Here is a 22,692-nt window from a genome sequence, read left to right on the forward strand (position 1 = left end):
GGGTTATATTTGCAATTTATATATTTTTTTCAATAAACAATACCTGTACATTTTAATAATCTATTAAATAAAATATTTAATACAAATCAATATAAAATTAACTTGTTCATTATCATAAAACAACTCAAGCAAAATACATGTCTCATAGTATCAATAAATTAATATATAACATCCAAATTATAACATCTATTTTAGTAAAATCAAAAACTACAACACAATCAAAATAACTTGTGCATTTTAATAACCTGCTGAATATAATATCCATTACAAATCATTACAAAAACCTGTTCATTTGGTAATATCAACAAAAACCTGTTCATTTTAATCTATTCAATAAAATATCAACAAAAAGATAAGATCCATCACAATATAATCATAGCCCACAACAACATAGTCAAAATACATGTTTGGTAATATCAACAAAAAGTACAACTACACTATGATGGATGTGTCTGGTAATATCAACAAAAAACTCTTGCTATGCAGGTTACCAAATTCGTTCATCTCCAATCTGCCATTTAAAAAAGAAAAAATAAAAAAAAGACAACAACAACAAAAGGTTAAGGTAACCATTCACTAAATATGTTAATATGCAACCTATAAGAGAAAAAAATAAAAATTTCAAAGTAAATTTTAAACCAAATTTTTACCGTGCTTGTTCCGTAAATTTTTACAACTTACATTAGTTCCTCCCAAGGTGTTCATAATATTTCTTGGCCTTTTAATGACTATTTCAAGATTTTACTCCCTAACGGCCTATTTTCAAGCCTAAATGTTTTCCAACCGAGAGTCCTATGATTGTTCTGTAAGTTTTCATAACTTATGTTGATTCCTCCCAAAGTGTTTGTGATAATTTCTGATAATCTCAAGGTGTTTGTGATGTTTTTCGGGCCTTTAGATGCATACTTCACTATTTTCCCGAGACCTTGTGCCTAAATGTCAAAAGTAGTTTTTTATTCTACCCTAGTTAAAGAAGAAATGTTTTACTAAATTAACATATAAACATAATATACTAACCAAGAAGCTTGGTCATCAGAATCTGAACTTTCCCCATTCTCAAAATTTCCCGTGATACCTTTCTGCGTCAAACACTCTATGATACTTTGTATCTTCTTGCTTTGTTTCTTCTCTGACTTTTGAAACCTTGCAATTTGTTCATTTTGCTGTGCTATTTGCATCTCAAGGCGTTGAACATAGTCACTATTTTCAACAGGTACAACAGTAGTCTTCATAGAAGAAGAATGCCTCAAGCCGAGTCCTTTCACATAACCTGACCTTGGCTTAAGCACCTTAACTGACAACTCCTCTTGGCTTAAAGGGATCACACCAGTCTGCGAGAGGTGTTCGGCTTGCGTCTTTATCATGTTGTCCTGTTAATTTAAAATAAATCGAACAATTATTAGTTATTCTACCCTACAAACCAAATAAATAATTTTATCAAAATTAATATGCATTGCCTTGTACATACATAATTAGCTTGGCTCTCCGACGAAATCCATTCATGTGTGTTCGAATTATAGTGGATGGACTTGTAAAACTTTGCCAAATTAGGAACTTCTCCATTTGCAATTATCTGATTCATTTGTTTTTGAATGTTATTTCAAATATTTAAATAACAAAGCCTACTAATCTGATAAAATAAAATAGCAGAACACACCGAGCTGTGCACCCTAACCGGGATTAATTTTGATCCACATCTATGTTTTGTTTTCATTTGCATCCTATTATTCACATTAGTTAGTGATTCTTCCTACACGATTGAAACACCAATAAAAACAACAAAACTTAACATTAGTAAGAAGAAAATTAATTTTTGACAATTAACATAAAACATTATACCATGAATTCTTTACTATTCCACTTCTTGTCAATTAGAGATGCCCATTGATTAAGAGTAACACTTGTAGGTGGGTGGCTTCTCGCGTACTCCTCCCCTCTTGCATCCTTAAGTTGCTTGTAATGTTTGTGCAACCTATAGGTGAAGCTACTTAATCGCCGACCAAACTGTGTGTTTAAAGTCCTTGCTACATCACTCGGATTGCCTTGTAGATCAAACTGATCCTACAAAATCAAATCATTTTTTTTATAAGTTAAATAACCTAAATTTCAGACAAGCAGCAATGAGCCTGATTAAACAACAAAGAAAAAAAGATTGCATCAACAGATGTGTTAACAGTTGCAATTTAATTCCTAGATATGCAGGCATTATATATTGTAACAATTGCAACAGATGTGTTAACAGAGGAATATGATGTCCATGTTTTTCTAGGCAGTCTACAGGAACCTAAAAATTCAATGTCAAGCTTTGACATGAAATGTCCTACATGTCTTTCTAGGCATTATATATTGTAATGAAAAACATTAACAGCAAGAATATGTGAATCATAAGTGTATACTATTGTAAATATTGCTTTTTACTGTGAAGATATTGCCAAGACCTTCCTAAATACATAGTTATAGTTGCATTCTTACTAATCGTTAAATTCATTCCAAAACTAGAAGTCTTTGATATGCTACCATGTAATATCTTGTTTAGCAGCAAGTTCTTGTAATCACCCTAACAAAGAGAGTATTTCTTTCACACAATAATTACCATGTAATTTCAATTTCAATTTCAATTTCAATTTCAATTTTCATGTGTCATGCCTCTTTTACTTGACAATAATTACCTCCAAGCGTTGGATCATCGGCTTCTTATCAGCATCGTGAACCTTATTTCACCTATAAATGCTCAAGTCTGGTAATTGCGTTCGAACCTCTATGCCAATCTTGGAGGCCAACTTAGAGGCTTGATCTCCCACTGGCGCACGGAAATGTTCAGGTACAGGAACCAACATCTTTCCATTTTTCTAGACAATGCGTTGGGTTTGTATGCCGCGTGTTGGACCACGACCACGTCTGTCATGTGATGCTGTAAGGACATAATGTTAATTGAGTTAATAAGTAAACAAATGCAAGTTAGACCTTAAATTAAATATAAACAACTTTGCAAACTTACCAACACTACTAGATGCAGTCACCTCATGCACAGGTTGCACATTATGAGGTGGTAAGGGTTGGGTACCAATCTCTTGACGTGGGGGATCCATCCCTTCTTCTGGGGTGGGAGTTAATGGCCTCGAATAAGGCTGTAAACGTAACCCCGGTGGCATCTCTTGTTCCTGAAATAACATAATCGAATAGTAAAGAAGATATTTAACACAGTTAAAATATATTTTAAAAAAGATATAATGTTTAAGATATATGAAGAAGATATTTAATTAGTAAATGATATGTTCACACACAAATATAAAATAATGTATATAATACCTTGCGATAAAAGGAACCCAATGACTCGTTATCACTATCGTTCTCACTCTCTGACGGATTATACTCATCATCATCATCTACCTCAACCCTAATTCCCTTTTCCTTTGCATTTGCACATTTGGGCTGAACCACACTCATCAAAGAATTTGTAATATTCTTCACTCCAAGATTGTTCATTACCTCATAGTTCTTCTTGATTCGCTTATTTCTTTGTTTCTCATATTCTGTTAGCTTCTTAGTTCTCAAATCACCTGGTTTCAGCCATTGTCTTTTTCCTTTGACCATTTTCTACAACTATATAACATAATTCAACTTTAATTGGAAAATATAGACAATATAATTATTCACCATTAAATAAAAGAAGAAAAACATAATTCCAATGTTTCGAATTGTAATGCATATATTTTAACTCGAAATATTTCATAACAAGGAAGTTCCAATCCCTTGAATTAATATTTCACGCAAAAATTTTAAATCATATTGTAGAGTAGTGAAGGTTTCCATGGAAAAAAAATCAAGACAAAAGATCCTCTTCTTAAAAGAGGTGATGTTCCTGTATTGCATATATTTTAAATCCAATTAGGATTGATGATCATTGATGCTTAACATAATTATGTCTTGCATTAATCATATATTACATTTGATTTTCTAATTGTTATACATTATGCAATATTGCAAATTCTAAAAATATTTTTTCATAGACATCCTAACCATATTTGTATTTTTATTTATTTTTTGCTATATCGATGTATAGAATTTTATTACTTTTTAACTAAACTTGATTTTGAAATAGAATAAATATGCACTTATTTTCATTTTTTTGTTTTGAAAAACAGCTTAGATATGGTAGAGTATGCAGAGAAACCTTACAACAGTGGTAGTAATAGTACAAATACGCCATGACCATGATCATATGTTGAATGAAGAATATGGAAGCTATATTTATCCTACAAATGAGTCACCTTCTATCTCTTATAACAATAAGGCAAAGCAGCAGCAGCAGCAGCAGCAGCAGCTCAGGCAGAGCAGTAGCAGCTCCATAATTCTAAAACTATCAAGTTGCTCCATAATTCTAAACAATGGGATCTTTTGATAAGGCAGAGCAGCAGTGTAGCCACAGGCAGAGCAGCAGCAGCAGCCACAACAGTCAGCTGCAGCCAAGGCCAAAGTCCACAGACACAGCAGCAAACAGCAGCCAGCTGCAGCCCAGATCACAGTCCACAGACAGAGTAGCTAATACTACAGCAGCTGCAGCTGACTGCTATATTGCTCACAAACTCATACGCTTATAACAATTTGAATCTAAATAATCATAATCCGAGAGACAAAGTGTAACAAGTTGAACCTTCAAATATTACTTAAACGTTTTATGATCAACTCCTCTGATGATTTATTGCATTTTTTTTAATTAACTCCACTTATCAATAAAAAAAAATCATTATTGTTGATATATGGTTGTGGAAGAACATGGGCTTTTGAGAATTGCAAGATTTGAAATTTGAAGCAGCCTTGAAGAGTTTTAAAATAAAGTAAAAAGACAAATTTTTAATATATACATACTATGTTACCAGAAACATATTATAACTTTAAAAATGGGTAAATTCACTTGTGATATTCCCGTTGATGTTATGTATGTGTGTGTGAGAGAGAGCAAGTGAATTACTCATCCTACAAGTTGCTTTCAAATTTGAACACACAATACCATCAACCACACATTACACATGTCAATTTTTAAAACATGAACCAAAGAAACAAAATGATAATGCATTACAATAGGATTTTCTCTAAACAATATGAAACATATAGCTCCTTTTCTCCCACAAACGTATGTTTTCAACTAATCTATCATGTTATTCTTTATTTGTAATAGCTATCTCTAACTCATTCGGCTTTGGAGGACACAATGCGGTGATTGCTTTCACTCCATTTTTACACCCTAAAAAGGACTCAAGGAAAGAAATTCCCTGCAAAATGAACATAGAACAGAGGGTCGGTTTATAGAACCTGTGCATGTGCATATAATCTTTCATGTGTTCTACAAACAAAACCTGTGTTTCTTTTTTCTTGACAAGTATACATGTCATACATAACTTGTCCATTTATATAAATACATATATTACAAAACTAAAATCACTTCCTACCATGTCACATTTCAGACAGTTGCAGCCAGGGCTCACTCAATGTCAACTAATTGGCAAGTTTTTTATTATGTAACCCCAAATTAGAACTGGTCAAATCTCCTCTTCAATTCCAGCACATTGCCCATATTCAGTGTTTATTCGCTTTGTACACAAAATATATAGGTAGTGGGAACCCACGTCCAATTGTTAAAGTAATATAATTTGTTAAGAGGGAGAAAGCTTCAATCAACTACTAAACAAATACCTACACTGATTGAAGGGCTATAAAAAGGGTTAACATTCCCTTTCTAGAAGTATCAAGTAGTAGTAGTTTTGGGTATTACAAACAAAGCCTAAGAAGTGCATCTGAAAATGGCCACTTCTTTGCCAATGGCACTATGTGCCTTGGCAATATGTTTGTTAGCTACACATGTAGCATCTGACACCACCATCACCTTTCTATTACAGCTCCCCAAAGCCACCACACCAGATGGTTAAAGCAATCAATAACATGTTTATACGAATTCATAACATATATGTAAATAAAGCAATTAAATTGGACGTCAACAATACCTTTGTTTTCTCTCTTGAAGCACTATTGAGTCTTGGCATTAATTGAAACCTTCATAGATACGTACCAGTGACACCAAAATAGAAGTTTTGAATTAGGGCAAGAAAACATGGTTAGATATGTGGGACTCATAAATTTGAAAAAGAAAATGATGAATGATTCTACAAAGTTCAAAAGTATTATTATTACAAAACTAAATTTCCTAGTTGAATTGTTGTCAAGAAAATGGAGGAATATGCAATAAGTAAAAATTTGAATTTTTGTGATGTCAATGAGGTTCTGAAAACTCCAAAGAACTCAGCATTACAATATCAAATCTGATTGGCCATGTTGCACAACAAAACTGGGCTCAATTAATAATTCACAGTATGTTTCTTCAATAAAAAAAAAAAAAAAAACACAATCTTGCTTTCCAACCCCCTTTGATATGTCTGTCTCTATATCTATATCTATATCTATATGTATTGGTGTCCATCCATCTCCTTGGGGTTACATGATCCAAGCTTGTACTATTTTCCACTTAGCCTCTTATATCCCAAAGTTTCAAATGCAATTCATGACAAATTAGGCACTCTATAGCTGATGTAGAGATGTGTATGAAATGAACGAAAAACACAAAGAAAACAAGAATAATATTTTATATATTTCTCTGAATTCTATTACTAAAAAGATAATTACTTAATCTCAAAATCTTACATCCCAATTTATAATAAAAAAGAAAATCATGACTGTGTCAATAACTTCAATATTGGGCTAAATGGAATGCATGATATTTCATGCAATTCAAATAACTACTTGAACAGCAAAGGTCTTTTTCTTCTCATGTGGTTCATAATCATACAAATCTTAAATGTTCAGTCATTACCAAAACTCCGATTCGAATTACAATCAGAAAGAATACAAAAAAGTAACTAAAGAAAGAATTAGGATGGAGAAATTAAACCTAAATCTTTCCCCTCCAGAAACAATACTTTAATTTACTTTCACAGTATCTTAATCAAATTACAAGGTTCATATTGTCCAAGAAGAAATTTATTTTTTATAAAATATCAAATTACAAGGTTCATGTCTTAATCAAATTACAAGGTTCATATTCAGAATCTAATTATATTCAGAATCTAATTATAAATAAAATAGAGCAGGATACATATATATATATATATATATTATATGTATAACAATATAATGTATACAGAACACAGAGTAGCAAAAGAAAAGAGAGAAAGAGAGAGCATCGAGAGAAAAGAGCAACGAGAGAGAGAGAGACTAACAGATCAGCGGCAGTGAGAAGAGGAGATGAGATCGGCAAGGGAAGGAGAGGCTAGATCGGCACAGTAGCGAGGGGCGGTGAGGAGAGGAGAAGCTAACAGATCAGCGGCGGTGAGGAGAGGGTGACGGCGGTGAGCAGAGTGAGCCGATCGGCGATGAATCTGTGTCTGAATCGATGAGGAGAGTGAGCAGCGGCGTCGCCTCTGTGTGTGTGTGTGTGTGTGTGTGTGTGTGTGTGTGAAATAGGTTTGAGCCGATAAATTATTGTGGGTGTTTGAGGCGCCAAAACATTTTTTTTTCCCCTAAATATTTAGTAACTAAATTATTAATTAGTGACAAAATTATTTCTTCACCAAAAATAGAAATATTGGCCACAAAAATCGTTTTGTCACTAAATAATATTAAAATATTAAAAATTATTGGTGACAAAAATATATTCATCATTAATAATTTTATAATTAGTGACTAATTTTTTCGTCACTAAAAGTCTCCAAATTTTGGCGCCCTCTGAAAATATTAGCGGGAAAATATTTGGTGACAAAAAAAATTATAAATAATGACGAAAAATAATTTCGTCACCTAATTTTTTTATTATGATTTAGATTGGTGACGAAATTTTATTTTTGTCTCCAAAAATGGTACATTTGGAGACGAAATATGATTTTCGTCATTAAAAGATACGTTTATCGTGACAAAAAAAATTTTCATCATTAGTTTTCGTCTCTAAAGACTATTTTTGTTGTAGTGTCGGTATTGGGGTTCTTCCTACCGCAGTGGGCTTAATCTCCTTAAAGAAAACGAGATATCCATACCTTAACCTGATCTATTTCTATCTCATTTTTTTTTACATTATTTATTAATAAAATATAATTTTTTCTGATATTTTGACCAACATTAATTTTGGAGGGATCGGCCTATGAAGGGTAGGAAATCCTCAAGTGGTTCAGAGCTGTCAAACATGGTGAGCTTTGGTCCCCTACTGCATTCGTATCCATCGCTTATTATGAAAGAATCTCTCTCTCTTTCTCTCTCTCTCATCAAAAATGATAGCCAAAGACATGTGTGGTCTACATACCATCGTACCAACACTTCAATGGTGCTTCTGAATTAATTTTAGAAGAATGGTTCCTGAGCTTTCACTCGGACAAATCCCTCAGGATATAACCAATTAACCAAAGAGTTGAGGATATTTCCATCAAGTGGACTCCTTCCCCTCCTTCTCCAAATCTCTCTAGAGAGAGAGAGAGAGAGAGAGAGAGAGATGGAACCAGTAGCTATGCCTTTGAGTAACAAGAGCAATGGAGGAGGAGGAGACTATGACGTTATCAGATGGTTCGAAGACGTTGCAGAGAACGCGGGTTTCGTTCAGACCCACACACTTCGCCGGATTCTTGAACTGAATTATGGTGTGGAGTACTTGAAGAAATGGTTGGGGTGCATAAAAAATGTACAAGACATGGATGCAAATGCATTGGAATCACTTTACACTTCTTTGGTACCTATTGCTTCCCATGCAGATTTGGAGCCTTACATTCACAGAATAGCTGATGGAGACACCTCTCCTTTGCTCACTCAACAACCCATCACTACTCTCTCCTTAAGGTATGGCATAGGTACCTCTTCTCCCATTAGTTTTTCAATCAAAGCTTCAACTTTCACTAGCTATCAATGAGTTTTTTTTTTTTTTTTTTTAATTAAAAAAATTAAAATTAAAAAATAAAAAAAAAAACCCTGTAGGAGTGAAATAACGGAAGAAGAACTCTGCATTATGCAGTGATGAGATGAGACTCGAATTCAGGAGTGTTGAAAAAGGCAGTAGGAGAGGAATAGTATAAAGAGAAACTGCATCACACAGTGATGAGACTATAACTCGAGCATCATACTCGATAAAATAAAAAATTCTTCATTCACAAGATCAACCCATGGTCTCTATGTGTTAAACAAGTAACTAATCAAAGTAACTAAGAGAGGAGAGAAAGCGAGTATTTGGTTTTAGGTTTTTTTGGATCTCCTTTTTTTTTTTTCATTGTGTTTCTAATCTGTTAAGACACTTCATAGTTGTTCGATCCTATCTATTTTGTTAGTTTGGTGCACAAGAACCAAGTAGATGTCCATGCTTCATATATTGAAAGATTAACATTAAAAAAAATATAAATTGGTTCACCATTGATTTGAAAGGAAACCAGCAAGGAGTAATTCATTTTACAAAAGGGTGTGTTTGTTTGTTTTAATACTTTTCTGGATGATTTCAATGGTGCATTACATAATGGTTCTTTTTTCTAGTTCTGGAACCACAGAAGGGCGACAGAAGTATGTTCCTTTTACTCGACACAGCGCCATGACCACTCTTCAAATTTTTAGGTTGGCTGCAGCTTATAGATCAAGGTTCAACCCTCTCTCTCTCAAACTCCTAAAATCTATTTTTGTATAGAATTCACGATAAGAATGAGATAGTTACATTTTTTTAATTTTAAACCATTATGACGATGTTTTTGTTTTTAAAATGATAAAATCAACAGTCAATCATATCATTCTGTGATGATTTTTTGCGTACTTCAACATTAGTTACTCTTTTTTCTTTTAACTTTTCCATCTCTCTTTATTATGAAGTTGTTTCTTTGACTTAACTATGAAACTATTTTGCTTGAATGTTGGGCCTAGGGTTTACCCAATAAGGGAAGGAGGAAGGATCCTAGAGTTCATATACAGCAGTAAACAGTTCAAAACAAAGGGTGGTTTAACAGCTGGAACAGCAACAACTCACTACTATGCAAGTGAAGAGTTCAAGATCAAGCAAGAACAAACAAGATCATTCACTTGCAGCCCAGTTGAAGTCATTTCAAGTGGAGACTACAAACAATCCACTTACTGTCACCTCTTTCTCGGCCTATTCTTCTCTACTCAAGTCGAATTCATCACCTCAACTTTTGCATACAGCATAGTCCAAGCCTTCAGATCGTTTGAAGAGGTTTGGAAAGACATTTGCAATGATATCAGAGAAGGCACTCTCAGCTCCAAAATCACCATACCCAAAGTGCGAAAAGCAGTCTTGGATATAGTCTCACCGGACCCATGTTTGGCTTCGCGGATTGAAGCGATTTGCGAGGAGTTAGAAGGGGGAGACTGGTTTGGTTTGATTCCAAAGCTATGGCCAAATGCAAAGTATGTGTATTCTATAATGACAGGTTCAATGCAACCATACTTGAAAAAGTTAAGGCACTATGCCGGGGATTTGGCATTGGTGAGCGCTGATTATGGATCAACAGAGAGTTGGATTGGGGTGAATTTAGATCCTTCATCTCCACCGGAGAATGTTACTTTCGCGGTGATGCCAAGTTTTTCATATTTTGAGTTCATACCGCTGTATCGACAGAACGAAGATGTTAGTTCAGTAGCTGATGACTTCATAGAAGGTGAGATAGGACCATTGTCTGGAGTTAAAGTTGGACAGCAGTATGAAATTGTCCTAACTACTTTCACAGGTATGTAAAATTTAAGAAACTTTTCATTTTCAATTCATGTCTTGAAACTTCCAGTGTTAGATCTCATTAACACAGATATAGTTTTACCTATCATTATTAGAGGTAACTCATGAGTACTTTTAGCTTTCCGATTGTTTCAATTTCTTTTATGACAAAAAAAAAAAAAATTAGAAAATAGAATATGTGGTGGATTGTGGGGAAAAGGTGGGGATGAGAGAAAAATGTAAGGAACAGAAGGAAATGGGTTATTTGTGGGATACAAGAAAATTGTGGGAAGCAGCAGGGAAGCAGTGGTCGGTGCTCGGTGGGTGGTGGTTTAAAAAAATAGTAAGGGAAGAAAATGATTCTTTTACCCTCAAAGATGTCTCATGTAAGGGTTACTTAACAATTTCCGTTAAGCACTTTAACACTAAAATACTCACTTTATAAGTTGACCGAAAATGTAAAGTCACTTTATAAGTTGACCGAAAATGTAAAGAATTTAGTGTTATAATTGAAACTTAAGAAATCAAAATGAGATTTGATATAATATAAAAGGGTGCAAAATTGTATTTACCTCACAAATATGAGGATGTAACTCGCACTATATTATATTTAATTAATTTTTTAATTATAAATATGAAAAAATTATATTAAATTGAACAATTATACTCTAGTGTAGTGTAACAAGAAGTACAACAAATAGCTCATTATGAAAAAAGAAGTAAATTGCTCAATACAAACAAACCCTCCATAATTAATTTTTACCTTCCGTAAAGACTCACTTCATAACTTTTGAGATAATAGTATATGTATACAAAATAGATAACTGAGCCAGGCATACACTAAATTTAAATTTATATTATATATTTTATTTTTGTGACAATTTTTAATTTTAATTTATTTTATTTTTTGGGTTGAGTTTGTAAGTCTTGGACATCAATAATGTATATGCTCGTACAGCTTGCTGCTTTAGTCTACAACATGCCAATTTCGTAGGGCTGAGTAAGGAATCCGTGAAATCCGTAATCCAATCCAGTCCAATCCGATAGGTTTGGATTGGTTTTTTGAATCCGCAGTTCGGTTCCGGATTGAAGAATTAAAAATCCGTAGTTCACGGATTGGTTCCGGATTGAATCCCACGGTTTCGGATTGGAACCGATCCGGACCGTATACAAATAGTCTATATTTTTATTATACAACCTCCCCCATAGTATCTTCTCTTATTCTATATAAAATCTAAACTCAAACCTAAAACCGTATAATATCTTCTTTTATTACTTTTGTTTGTTAGTTTTAAGTTTTAATTTGCAATGGTCTAAATACTTATGGTGAAACCAGTTTTCTTATCGTTATTATAGAAAACATATTGTTATTATGGAACTAATATAGCGTTATGTTTATATTTTTATGAAATTCAAGTGTTATATATATATATTTTTGTTATTTAATTATGTGAATCCGTGGTCCTAAACCGATCCAATCCGTATTTAAATAGATTGGTTCGGATTGGTTCCATAATTTAAACGGATTGGATTGGTTCCAATTTTTCAGGAACCGTAAATAACGGATTGGTCCTCGTTTTATCCCAATCCGATCCAATCCGGACCATGCTCACCCCTACAATTTCGAGTTGGACCATGGTTTATTTGAATGCCAAAATATCTAGACCAATCAGCTCAAAAAAAAAAAAAATATCTAGACCAAATCTAATCTGCTTTCCACGTGGACCATTCAGGAAAGTTAGTTAAGAAACTTCGAATACGTGGACTGACTCCAAACCAAAGTAATAATGATGCGGAAAATCTCAGCGTAATTTTAAAAAATAATTATAAAAAAGTGATAAATTTTATAAATATTAATAATTAAAAATATAATTTTTTTATGAATCTCTAATAAAATTTAATTTTTCTTAATATTAATGTTCCTAATAATTATCTGTACCTTATTATTATTTATTAATTATTATGTTCAGTTTTTTTTTTTTTTTGGTGGATACTAGCTAGCTGTAGTAACTTTTTTATTTGTGTAAAAAATTAACTCATTGTCTTTAAGAAAATTTACTTTTTGTCACGTTAAAAAGTTATTAGAAAAGTTTAAAAAGATAAAAATATGCCAAACAAATTAGTTTTTTAAACATTATTTTTCCTTTTTAGTATATTTATTGAGATTTTCTCTCTCACTTAGGATTTTCCTTATATTGTATTTGATCTAATTATAATTGTAATTCATTGAATTTATTGTAATATTATATATGAATCAAGTAAAAAAATCTTTTTATAGGCTTATATTTAGTTACTAGGCTAATTTTTTTAAACTTAAGGCTTCGTTTGGGAAGCCATGGTTTGGGCTTTTTTGGCTATTTTAGCCACAAAAAACAAAATAGGCTATTTTAGCCATAACAAACAAAACATCACATCCAACCCATAATCATTACATTCTTCTTTCACAAAAAAACTCAAAAAAGCCAAAAAGCCAAAAAGCCCTTCCCAAACCAAGCTTTTAAGCCCAGGCTAAAATAGCCAAAAAAACCAAAAAGTCAAAAAGCCAACCCACTTCCCAAACGGAGGCTTAATGTAGTGTGAATAAAATTCAGAATAATTTTGATTCAAGTAGTTAAATTTCCTAATATTGTTTTTTAACTTGTCAAACTATTGGCTAAAAAGTTAAAAAAAAATTTAATTTTTGTATACAAGTTTTATTAGGAATCGAGTGTGTGGGGCTAAACAGCACTAGGGGTGTGTTCGGTCCTGACATGAAATAATAATTCTAACTAATGTGAAAATTTATTTAGAATTTTACCATAAAAATAAAATTTAGAGTGTAAATTTAAAATTAATATATTTTGTGTCACATAGTAGAATTAATTTTATCCAAATTTTTAATTCTGAATAAAATTCAAAGTATTTTTTCGAAGTCTATATCAATGCTCTTCGACTAACCCTCTCCCAAGTCCTACAATTTTTCAGGGCTCTACCGGTACAGATTAGGAGATGTAGTAGAAGTTGCAGGATTTTACAGAGGAACCCCCAAACTCAACTTTATTTGCAGGAGGAAGCTAATCCTAACAGTAAACATAGACAAAAACACCGAAAAAGACCTCCAACAAGTAGTAGAGAGGGGCTGCCAAATCCTGAGCAAGGCAAGAGCTGACCTAGTCGACTTCACGAGCCATGCCAATGTGGCAAACCAACCCGGTCACTACGTGATTTACTGGGAGATCAAGGAAGACGTGGAGGACCGTGTTTTAAGCGAATGCTGCAGAGAAATGGACGCGGCTTTCGTGGATCATGGTTACGTTGTGTCGAGAAGAACTAACTCGATTGGCCCTCTGGAGCTCTGCATTGTGGAGAGAGGAACTTTTAAGAAGATTTTAGAGTATTTTATTGGGAATGGGGCTGCAATGAGCCAGTTCAAGACCCCTAGGTGTACAAGCAATCAAGTCCTTCTTAGGATTCTCAATGCTTGCACTATCAATAGGTTTCGCAGTACTGCATACTCTTGAGATCGATTATGTGGTGTGTGTGTTTGTGCTAACAAGTTTACTTTTTTTGTAACACTCTTTTAATTTTAACACTGTTTTTAGATGTTGTTCTATGGCGAAGGGGTGTGTTAGCAAGATTACGTAATCATGCCTTTTGAATAATTGTTGTTCCATTATTAAGTTCCGAAATTTCCAATAACATTGGTTTCGGGTTGGGAAGATTTTATGACAATCATATTTCTAAGAGTACGAATCATTTGTCTTATTTTTTATTTTATAATGTAGGAAAATCATACACATAAAATATAAGTGGAATAAAATTTATATTAACCTCTTTTAGTCATTATTGATCAAGTTGTGTGATGTGTGTATTTCTTCTGAACCTCTCAATATTATATCACTCACTTCACACTTTATAAATAAGTGTCTTCTAACCTATGCAGAACTTGAAGGCCTCATTGATGGAAAACTACGGGCCTATTTATAACTGCTACGTTAGGGACCCTTATCAGATAGATACATTATCAAATAAACCTTGTTAGTTTCCTGGAAACTTAATTAGTGGAAATTGATAGGTCTTAGCCAAACCACCATTTAGAGTTCTTGATATTTTAGGCAACTTCAATAATTATCACCTATAATTATCAAAAGATAAATAAACATATAAGGATAAATATATAAATAATATATAATATATATATATATAATTTACAAATATTAATATGTATGTGGGCCACATTAAGTCTCCTCTTAGGAGACGCAGCTTACATTCTCCCACTTGGTCCACAAATCATATAAATATTTTATTGGGTGATATGTACTGAATTATGGCCATTAAACTTTGCCTAAACTTTAATATTGAAATCTTCACACTCCATTGCTAAGTGTTACTACACGAATCATAGCGATTATGCCCCATTTAATGGACATTTCCTTCTATAAATTACAATGTATGACACTTTTCAATGAGTACTAAATAAAATACTTTAATTTACAAATGACTAATAAATAGCCATTTGGGTAATACTTTACTTATCCCAATGGATAACAAACATGACAAATACTTTAAGTGCACAATCAAAGGTCATGTATTTATTCTAAATAAATATTATTTTTAATAGTGAATCCCTCAAAATGAGAAAGTAATTTCATACATCAAAAGAGCTAGTTAGTCCCATATGAACCACATGATCATTGTGTACTTTAGCCGACAATCCTTTTGTCATGGGATCTGCAACTATCAGCTCAGTGTCGATGTGCTCAATAGCAATTTCTTGCATCTTGACTTTCTCTCTAACAACAAGATACTTTATGTCAATATGTTTATTTCGGCTGCCACTTTTATTGTTTTTAGAAAAGAAAACTGCAATCGAATTATCACAGTAAATCCTTAGTGGTCTTGATATGAAATCAATAATCCTTAGTCTTGTGATAAAATTTCTTAACCATAAGGCTTGTGTTGTAGCTTCATAGCATGCAACAAATTCCGCTTGCATAGTAGACGAAGCAGTTATGGACTGCTTGATGCTTCTCCAAGATACAGCTCTTCCAGCAAGAAGAAATATATATCCTGAAGTAGATCTTCTAGTGTCGGAACATCCAGCAAAATCTGAATCTGAATATCCAATCACCTCTAGTGAATCTGCATGTCTGTATGTAAGCTTGTAGTCCTTAGTTCCTTGCAAATACCTCATAACCTTTTTAGCAGCTTTCCAGTGTTCAATGCCTGGATTACTTTGATATCTGCCTAACATTCCTACCACAAACCCAACATCAGGTCTTGTACAAACCTGAGCATATATGAGACTACCTATCGCAGATGCATAAGGTATATTTTTCATCTGTTCTTTCTCCAAATCATTTTATGGTGATTGATTTAGACTAAATTTGTCTCCTTTGACAATAGGTGCTACAGAAGGTGAACAAGACTTCATGTTAAATTTTTCCAAAACCTTTTCAATGTAAACCTTCTGAGATAGTCCCAATGTTCTACAAGATCTATCTCTGTGAATCTCTATGCCAATGACATATAAGGTTTCACCCATATCCTTCATTTCAAAGTTTTTAGAAAGAAATTCTTTCGTTGTAGCAAACCCAAATCACTATTCGCAAGTAGAATGTCATCTACATACAGGACTAAGAATATGTATTTATTTCCACTAACCTTAAGGTATATACAAGTATCAACAATGTTCTCCGTAAACCCGAATAAAGTAATAATGTTGTGAAATTTTAAATACCATTGGCGGGAGGCCTGTTTAAGTCCATACATAGATTTCTTTAACTTACAAACCAAGTGATTATCCTTTGAGGAAAATCCCTCAGGCTGAACCATGTATACCTCTTCTTCAAGATCCCCATTAAGAAAAGTTGTTTTCATATCCATTTGGTGTAACTCTAAATCAAAATGAGCTACTAAAGCCATGATTATTCGAAATGAGTCTTTCTTAGAAACCAGAGAAAAGGTCTCATAGTAACCAATTCCTTCTTTTTAAGTAAAATCTTTGGCTACAAGTCTGGCTTTATATCGTTCAATGTTACCAGAAGAATTCCTTTTGGTCTTATAGACCCATTTACAGCCAATGGCCTTAGCCTCTTTTGGTAACTCAACAAGATCCCAAACTTTGTTTGTGGCCATTGATTTCATCTCTTCTTTCATGGCATCATACCATAAATTGGAATTAATTACATTCATGGCTTGTGAAAATGAACTAGGATCAGCTTTAGGTCCAACATCAAAGTCAGATTCTTGTAGACATACAAGGTAATCACTAGAAATAGCTGATTTCTTTTCTCTTGTGGATCTCCTTACTCTTATTGGTTCATTTAAATTTTGAATAAGAGGTTCTGTATTGATTTGTTCCTCATGGATCAGTTGTTCTTGTATTGGTGATTCTTCAATGATATTTGGAATAACACTTGGAGCAACAACCAATTCCTCAATTGGTTTCTCAATAGGGTCCCTTATTTCCTCGAATTCTATGACACGAGAAAAACCACTCCCACTTGACTCATGATCCTCAAGAAATTTTGCATTTCTAGCCTCAACAATTTTAAGTGTGTGTGAAGGGCAATAAAATTTGAAACCTTTAGAGTTTTCAGCGTAGCCAATACAAAAATCACTAACTGTTCTTGGGTCCAATTTCTTTAAGTGTGGATTATAAACCCTTACCTCAACTGGACAACCCCATATGTGCAAATGTCTCAAACTTGGTTTCCATCATTTTCGTAATTCAAAAGGTGTTTTAGGAACAACTTTAGATGGAACCTGATTTAAGACATACACAGCGGTTTTCAAAGCTTCACTCCACAAATTTATGGGAACATTGGAATAACTAAACATGCTCTTTACCATGTCCATAAGTGTACAGTTCCTCCTTTCAGCTACACCATTTTGTTGTGGTGTACCAGGCATTGAATATTGGGCAATTATTCCTTCTTATTTAAGCAACAAAGCAAATGGACCAGGTATTTGTCCGGATTCTGTGTACCTTCAATAATATTCTCCACCTCTATCTGATCTCACGATTTTAATGCTCTTTTCTGTTTGTTTTTCTACCTCTGCTTTATAGGCTTTAAAAGCATCAAGTGCCTTAACCTTATCAAATAAAAGATAGAGATACATATATCGTGTATGATCATCAATAAATGAGATAAAATATCTCTGATCATTGAAACAAGGTGGAGTAAATGGTCCACAAAGTTCTGTGTGTATGATCTCAAGAATATTAGAACTTCTTTTGACACCTTTAGTGGAATTGTTGGTTTGCTTTCCCTTAATGCAATCCACACAAGTACCAAAATTAGTAAAATCAAAAAAAAATTAAAACTCCATCATTTACTAATCTTTTTATTCTTTCCATTAAGATATGTCTTAATCTTCTATGTCATAACATAGAGGAGTTCTCATTGGTAATACTTCTCTTTATGCCAATTCCACTATGTAAGGTTAAAAGACTATTTTCATATGAAAGATCCAAATCAAATTTATATAAACCATCAGTTAAAAAACCATTGCCAATAATAGCATTATTTTCAATAAATTGAAACTAGAACTAACAAAATTAAATGTATATCCAAAAGGTACTAATTTTGAAATCGAAACTAAATTTCTAGAAAATGATGGAACATAAAAAGTGTTTTTAAGATCCAAAACAAAGCCAGAATTTAAAATCAGTCTAAAAGTTCCCACAACCTCTACATGTGAACGTATCCCATTTCCCGAATAGATGTCTTGTTCACTTGTTGTCGGTTTCCTTAGGCTGAGAAAGCCCTGCGCAGTATTGGCAACATGAATTGTAGAACCAGAATCAATCCACCATGTATTATCAGGAATTTTAACAAAGTTAGATTCATAACACACAAGACAGAATAGATTACCTTTTTTCTCGAGCCATTTCTTGTACTTAGGACAATCCTTCTTCATGTGTTCTTTTTTCTTACAAAAGAAGCATTCACCTTTATTGCCATAACGCTTCATTTGCACTTTCTGTTGTGAAACAGTTTTGTCCTTTCGGCCTTTCCTTTTCCATGAAATGCAAGATTGGCAGTCTCTAGTTTTTCATGCTTCAATCTCTCTTCCTCTTGAACACACATGGCCAAAAGTTCATTTATTGACCATTTCTCATTCTGTGTGTTATAGGAAATTTTGAAAGCACTATATTCCATAGGAAGAGAGTTAAGGATAAAATGTACTAAGAACGACTCAGAAATCTCTATCTCCAATGTTTTAAGTTGAGCTGCAATGTCCACATTTCCATAATGTGTTCACGCACACCTTTAGAACCATTAAGTCTCATGCCTGAAAGCTTCTTCATTAGGGTGTTGGCTAATGCCTTATCAGATGTCACAAATTGCTCTTCAATAGCCTTCATGAAGACCTTAACCTTGTCGCAGTCAAGGATTGAACCCCTAATGCCCTTATTGATATAGGACTTGATGAGCATTAAACATAAGCGATTAGATCGCTCCCACCGCTCATAAGAAGACCTCTCAGCTAGCGTACTTGATTCCGTGGGAACAGGTGATTCGTTCACACAAAGCGCCAAGTCAAGGTCCATGCACCCCAAAGTCAAAAGAATCTTATCTTTCTAGTCTGAAAAATTTTCACCACTCAAAAATGGAATATGAGATGATTCAAAACTCAATAATGTAGTAGGAATGACTGCAACAACCAAGAACAAATCATGCTACGGAAAAAATGAAAAATAAAGTAAATTCTAATCTCCCTGTGAATAAAGATTGCAACTTGCATCGAATCTACTTAACTTTATTAATACGACTAGTAAATATCTCTCACAAAATAAAATAATTCCATTATCTGTGGACATAGAAAATTTTTTATTTTGATATTTAACTTACTATCTTATTCCAAATAAATTAATAAACAATTATCTTCCTGTGGGTAAAATAATTAATTTTACTAATTTAAATGCAAGTAATAAGATGTCATCTAATATAATTATTTTCTAACTTTATACACATAACAATAATTTAAGATGATGTGGCTGCTTAATCATCTTATAAATTCGGCACTATATAACCTTTAACAGAACATAAAACAAACTCAAATATAATGGTCCCAAGATATTTTATTTCTGTAAACAAACCCAAAAATTGTTCCACAACTATTTACAGAATAGTTTTTTTATATCAGAATCTGAAGCTATTCTTGCATCTTTAATTACCCTTTGACATACGTGCACATGCATTCTCATTTACACACATACACAGATGAAGACAGTTTAAAACTGAAGCTATTCTTGTATCCTAGTCATGATGAAGACAATTACACAATTGCAAGAACGGTATTGACGGGAAAAAAAAAAGAGTTTATAAGAACGTCAATGAGATATATATATATATATATATATATGATCAATGGGTTACTGTCAATGAAAATTACAAACATAATCAACAACAATCCTCAATTCAAGATATCCAAGATATTCAACAATACAATGATGGTTCTGTTCAAATTAAATTTAATCATAGTCAATCCTCTCGACATAGTACATCTAGTGTTCCGATTGAAATTGAAACTGAAGATGAAATATTTAATACTCCATTATTTCGCAAAAATAGTCAAATTCATCTTACTCTGGACAAGGAATGAAAGTGGGTGACTTAAACGAGGTGGCTAAACATAAACCGATTTCTTGGGTGATTAAGATGAACTGAAAACTAGATTAATCAATAAAACAACAGAATTGATTAATTGGAAGAAACAAAACAGTTAGAAACAGGATACAACAGAACAAGGCTTTGATACCAAAAGGCGGAAGCAGCAAGATAGATGAAGAACATGGATTACAAAATCAAATATGACTAAAATTGCAAAACATGGATTAGAGCACTGATTAACCAAAAACATTTTCAAAAGGCGGAAGCAGCAAGATAGATGAAGAACATGGATTACGAAATGAAATATGACTAAAATTGCAGAACATGGATTAGAGCACTAATTAACCAAAAACATTTTAAGATACAACTTGTAATTAAAATACAACACAGAAAATAACTTACAATTATAATTGTAGCAACTGCAAAGATCTTAATTAGGTTACAAACGGGAAGATTGATTCCCACACAGAACACTCTGGTTTTTCTTACAACAATAGAAGAAAAGGAAAAATTGAAGAATTGCTGAATGACTACAATTGATTACAATATATAGAAAAGAAAAGTAAAGCAGCATATGACTGATGAAGGCAGCTGGCAGCGCATGAGATAAAACAGATGCTGTCGGTTGCTTTCGGTGGAGTGATTGCACAGATGAGCAGCTTTAGCAACAGTTGATTGGATGAATAGTGACAGTGAACAGTAACTTTTACTATTCATCACTTTCGGTGGAATATGTAAATAAAGGAATCAATATAAATACAAATTGGCAGCTTTTCTCAAAAGAGTATTGATTGAAGCTAATTTGTATTTATAGGGAATCCTAAGTTGATCAGGCATATGGGTCCTGAGCATCTTGGAACTCAGATCTTCCATATGAGATGGGTTGAGTAGTTGAACCTTCAGAAGATTTCTTCTGAATTTTCTGAACTAGTTGACTGGGCTTTGCCTTGATCCATAATTTTCTGGACTAACTGGAGCACTTCATCTTTGGATAATTTGGACTTGCTTTTGGATTTGACTTTGGGTTGAGCAGGAGGTGAAATGGGCTTTGACTGAGCCTTGGATTTAGATTTTGATTTGGGCTTTGATTGAGTCGTGGGCTGAGCCGGTACTGCATGAGCTTTGGACTTAGCCTTGGACTTTGATTTATCAGTTGTGGGCTGAATCTTGGACTTGGATGAATTGGGCTTGGAACCACTAGATGAGGGGATTCCAAGGTTGATTGGAGGAAGACTGGGTTAACTTCCTTGGCTGAATGCAGAAGTTGGGTTCTGCTGGGCTTTAGCAATTGTAGGAGTAGGAGCACATTGATCAATGAGGAATTCTTCTTGAACAATTTCAAATATGCGAGGCACATTAAATTTAGCCCACCATTTAACTGAGTGTTGACGGATGATTATATTATCTTCAATTCCATAATGCCATTTAAATATCCAAGGGATTTTGTATTTGGATATAAAAATTAACAAAAGTGGAAATGTTCTTTGATGAGCAGTGAATGGGTAAACAGAAGCAAAATAATTAATTAGTTCAATAAGATCACCAGGGAGGATATCTGAAATGGCGCCATAATGAGTCCACCATCTCAGAAACCAAGAAGGTAATTCTGACTTGAATTTTTGATCAAAAGAAATGAACCAAGAGTGACTGAAAGTTTCATTTTGGTGCAAGAAGATCTTGAACCAAGCATCAATGTAATCATGGTAATTGTATTGAATAGAATGACCAGGTAAATCACGAAACTGATAAGAAGGACCCCATTCAGCTAAGGAAACAATGTTATGAATGTAAATAGAATGATACAGAACCTTGCTAGCATAGGTTCGATCATAGATAGGTTTAATCAAAACTAATTGGTGATGGATCAAAATATCCTTGTAATAGGTGAGTGTTTTCTCTGGATGTGAGAGGATGAAATGGCATCCAGAGCCAAAATAGGATTTAGCAATTTCAGGGATAACTTGGCCTTTGGGGTGACTAGGTTCTTTATAAAATAGATTAGTGGTGTGTGATTTGGTATAATTAGATCGAGATGACCTGACTGGGTTAGCAGGGAATGGAGTAACTGAAACTGCTTGGCTGGAAGAAGCAAAAGGGTCTGAGGCCAAAGCAGATGAGTAATTAGGTCGATAAATGTTACCAAGAACTTAGTAACGGTTAACCATTGCAAGAGGGTGAGACGGGGTTATTGACTCCGAAAGAGGAGGAACAAGAAGTGGATTAGGTTGACTTGAAGATGGGACCAAAGCCTTGGAGGGAGGCCTTGGGCGAGACATCTATTAAGCAAGAAACAATAATTAGCAACCAGAAAGAAGATCTAAATAATTTTGATGATGATTCAAACAATTGTAATTG

At 33.6% G+C, this 22,692-nt stretch overlaps 2 protein-coding genes and 1 long non-coding RNA gene across 4 annotated transcripts; 1 reads left to right on the plus strand and 2 right to left on the minus strand.

Moving 5' to 3' along the window:
• Positions 1-208: 208 nt before the first annotated feature.
• Positions 209-2,412, minus strand: LOC145796709 (uncharacterized). The gene is made up of 2 exons (XR_014337198.1): positions 1,469-2,412; positions 209-1,370 (listed from the first exon to the last, which is right to left on the minus strand). It is a non-coding gene; the product is annotated as an uncharacterized LOC145796709 (long non-coding RNA).
• A 269-nt stretch (positions 2,413-2,681) lies between these two features.
• Positions 2,682-7,503, minus strand: LOC145796710 (uncharacterized). The gene is made up of 4 exons (XM_082881878.1): positions 7,272-7,503; positions 3,310-3,603; positions 2,999-3,161; positions 2,682-2,911 (listed from the first exon to the last, which is right to left on the minus strand). Exons 2-4 carry the CDS (start codon positions 3,592-3,594, stop codon positions 2,850-2,852), a joined length of 510 nt encoding a protein of 169 aa, XP_082738004.1. The 5' UTR covers positions 3,595-3,603; positions 7,272-7,503; the 3' UTR covers positions 2,682-2,849.
• A 788-nt stretch (positions 7,504-8,291) lies between these two features.
• Positions 8,292-14,463, plus strand: DFL2 (Auxin-responsive GH3 family protein). Of its 2 annotated transcripts, none has more exons than XM_082883821.1 (4): positions 8,292-8,871; positions 9,553-9,654; positions 9,931-10,751; positions 13,684-14,031. In XM_082883821.1, the coding sequence occupies exons 1-4, from the start codon at positions 8,531-8,533 to the stop codon at positions 13,881-13,883; spliced, it is 1,464 nt and encodes a 487-aa protein (XP_082739947.1). In that variant the 5' UTR covers positions 8,292-8,530; the 3' UTR covers positions 13,884-14,031. The 2 variants fall into 2 exon arrangements, with proteins under 2 accessions (XP_082739947.1, XP_028066367.1); XM_028210566.2 differs by having other exon boundaries at positions 8,300-8,871; positions 13,700-14,463.
• Positions 14,464-22,692: the final 8,229 nt, after the last annotated feature.

The sequence above is a fragment of the Camellia sinensis genome, chromosome 8, assembly GCF_055761805.1.
Source record: "Camellia sinensis isolate YWXY chromosome 8, ASM5576180v1, whole genome shotgun sequence".
Classification (NCBI taxonomy): Eukaryota; Viridiplantae; Streptophyta; class Magnoliopsida; order Ericales; family Theaceae; genus Camellia; species Camellia sinensis.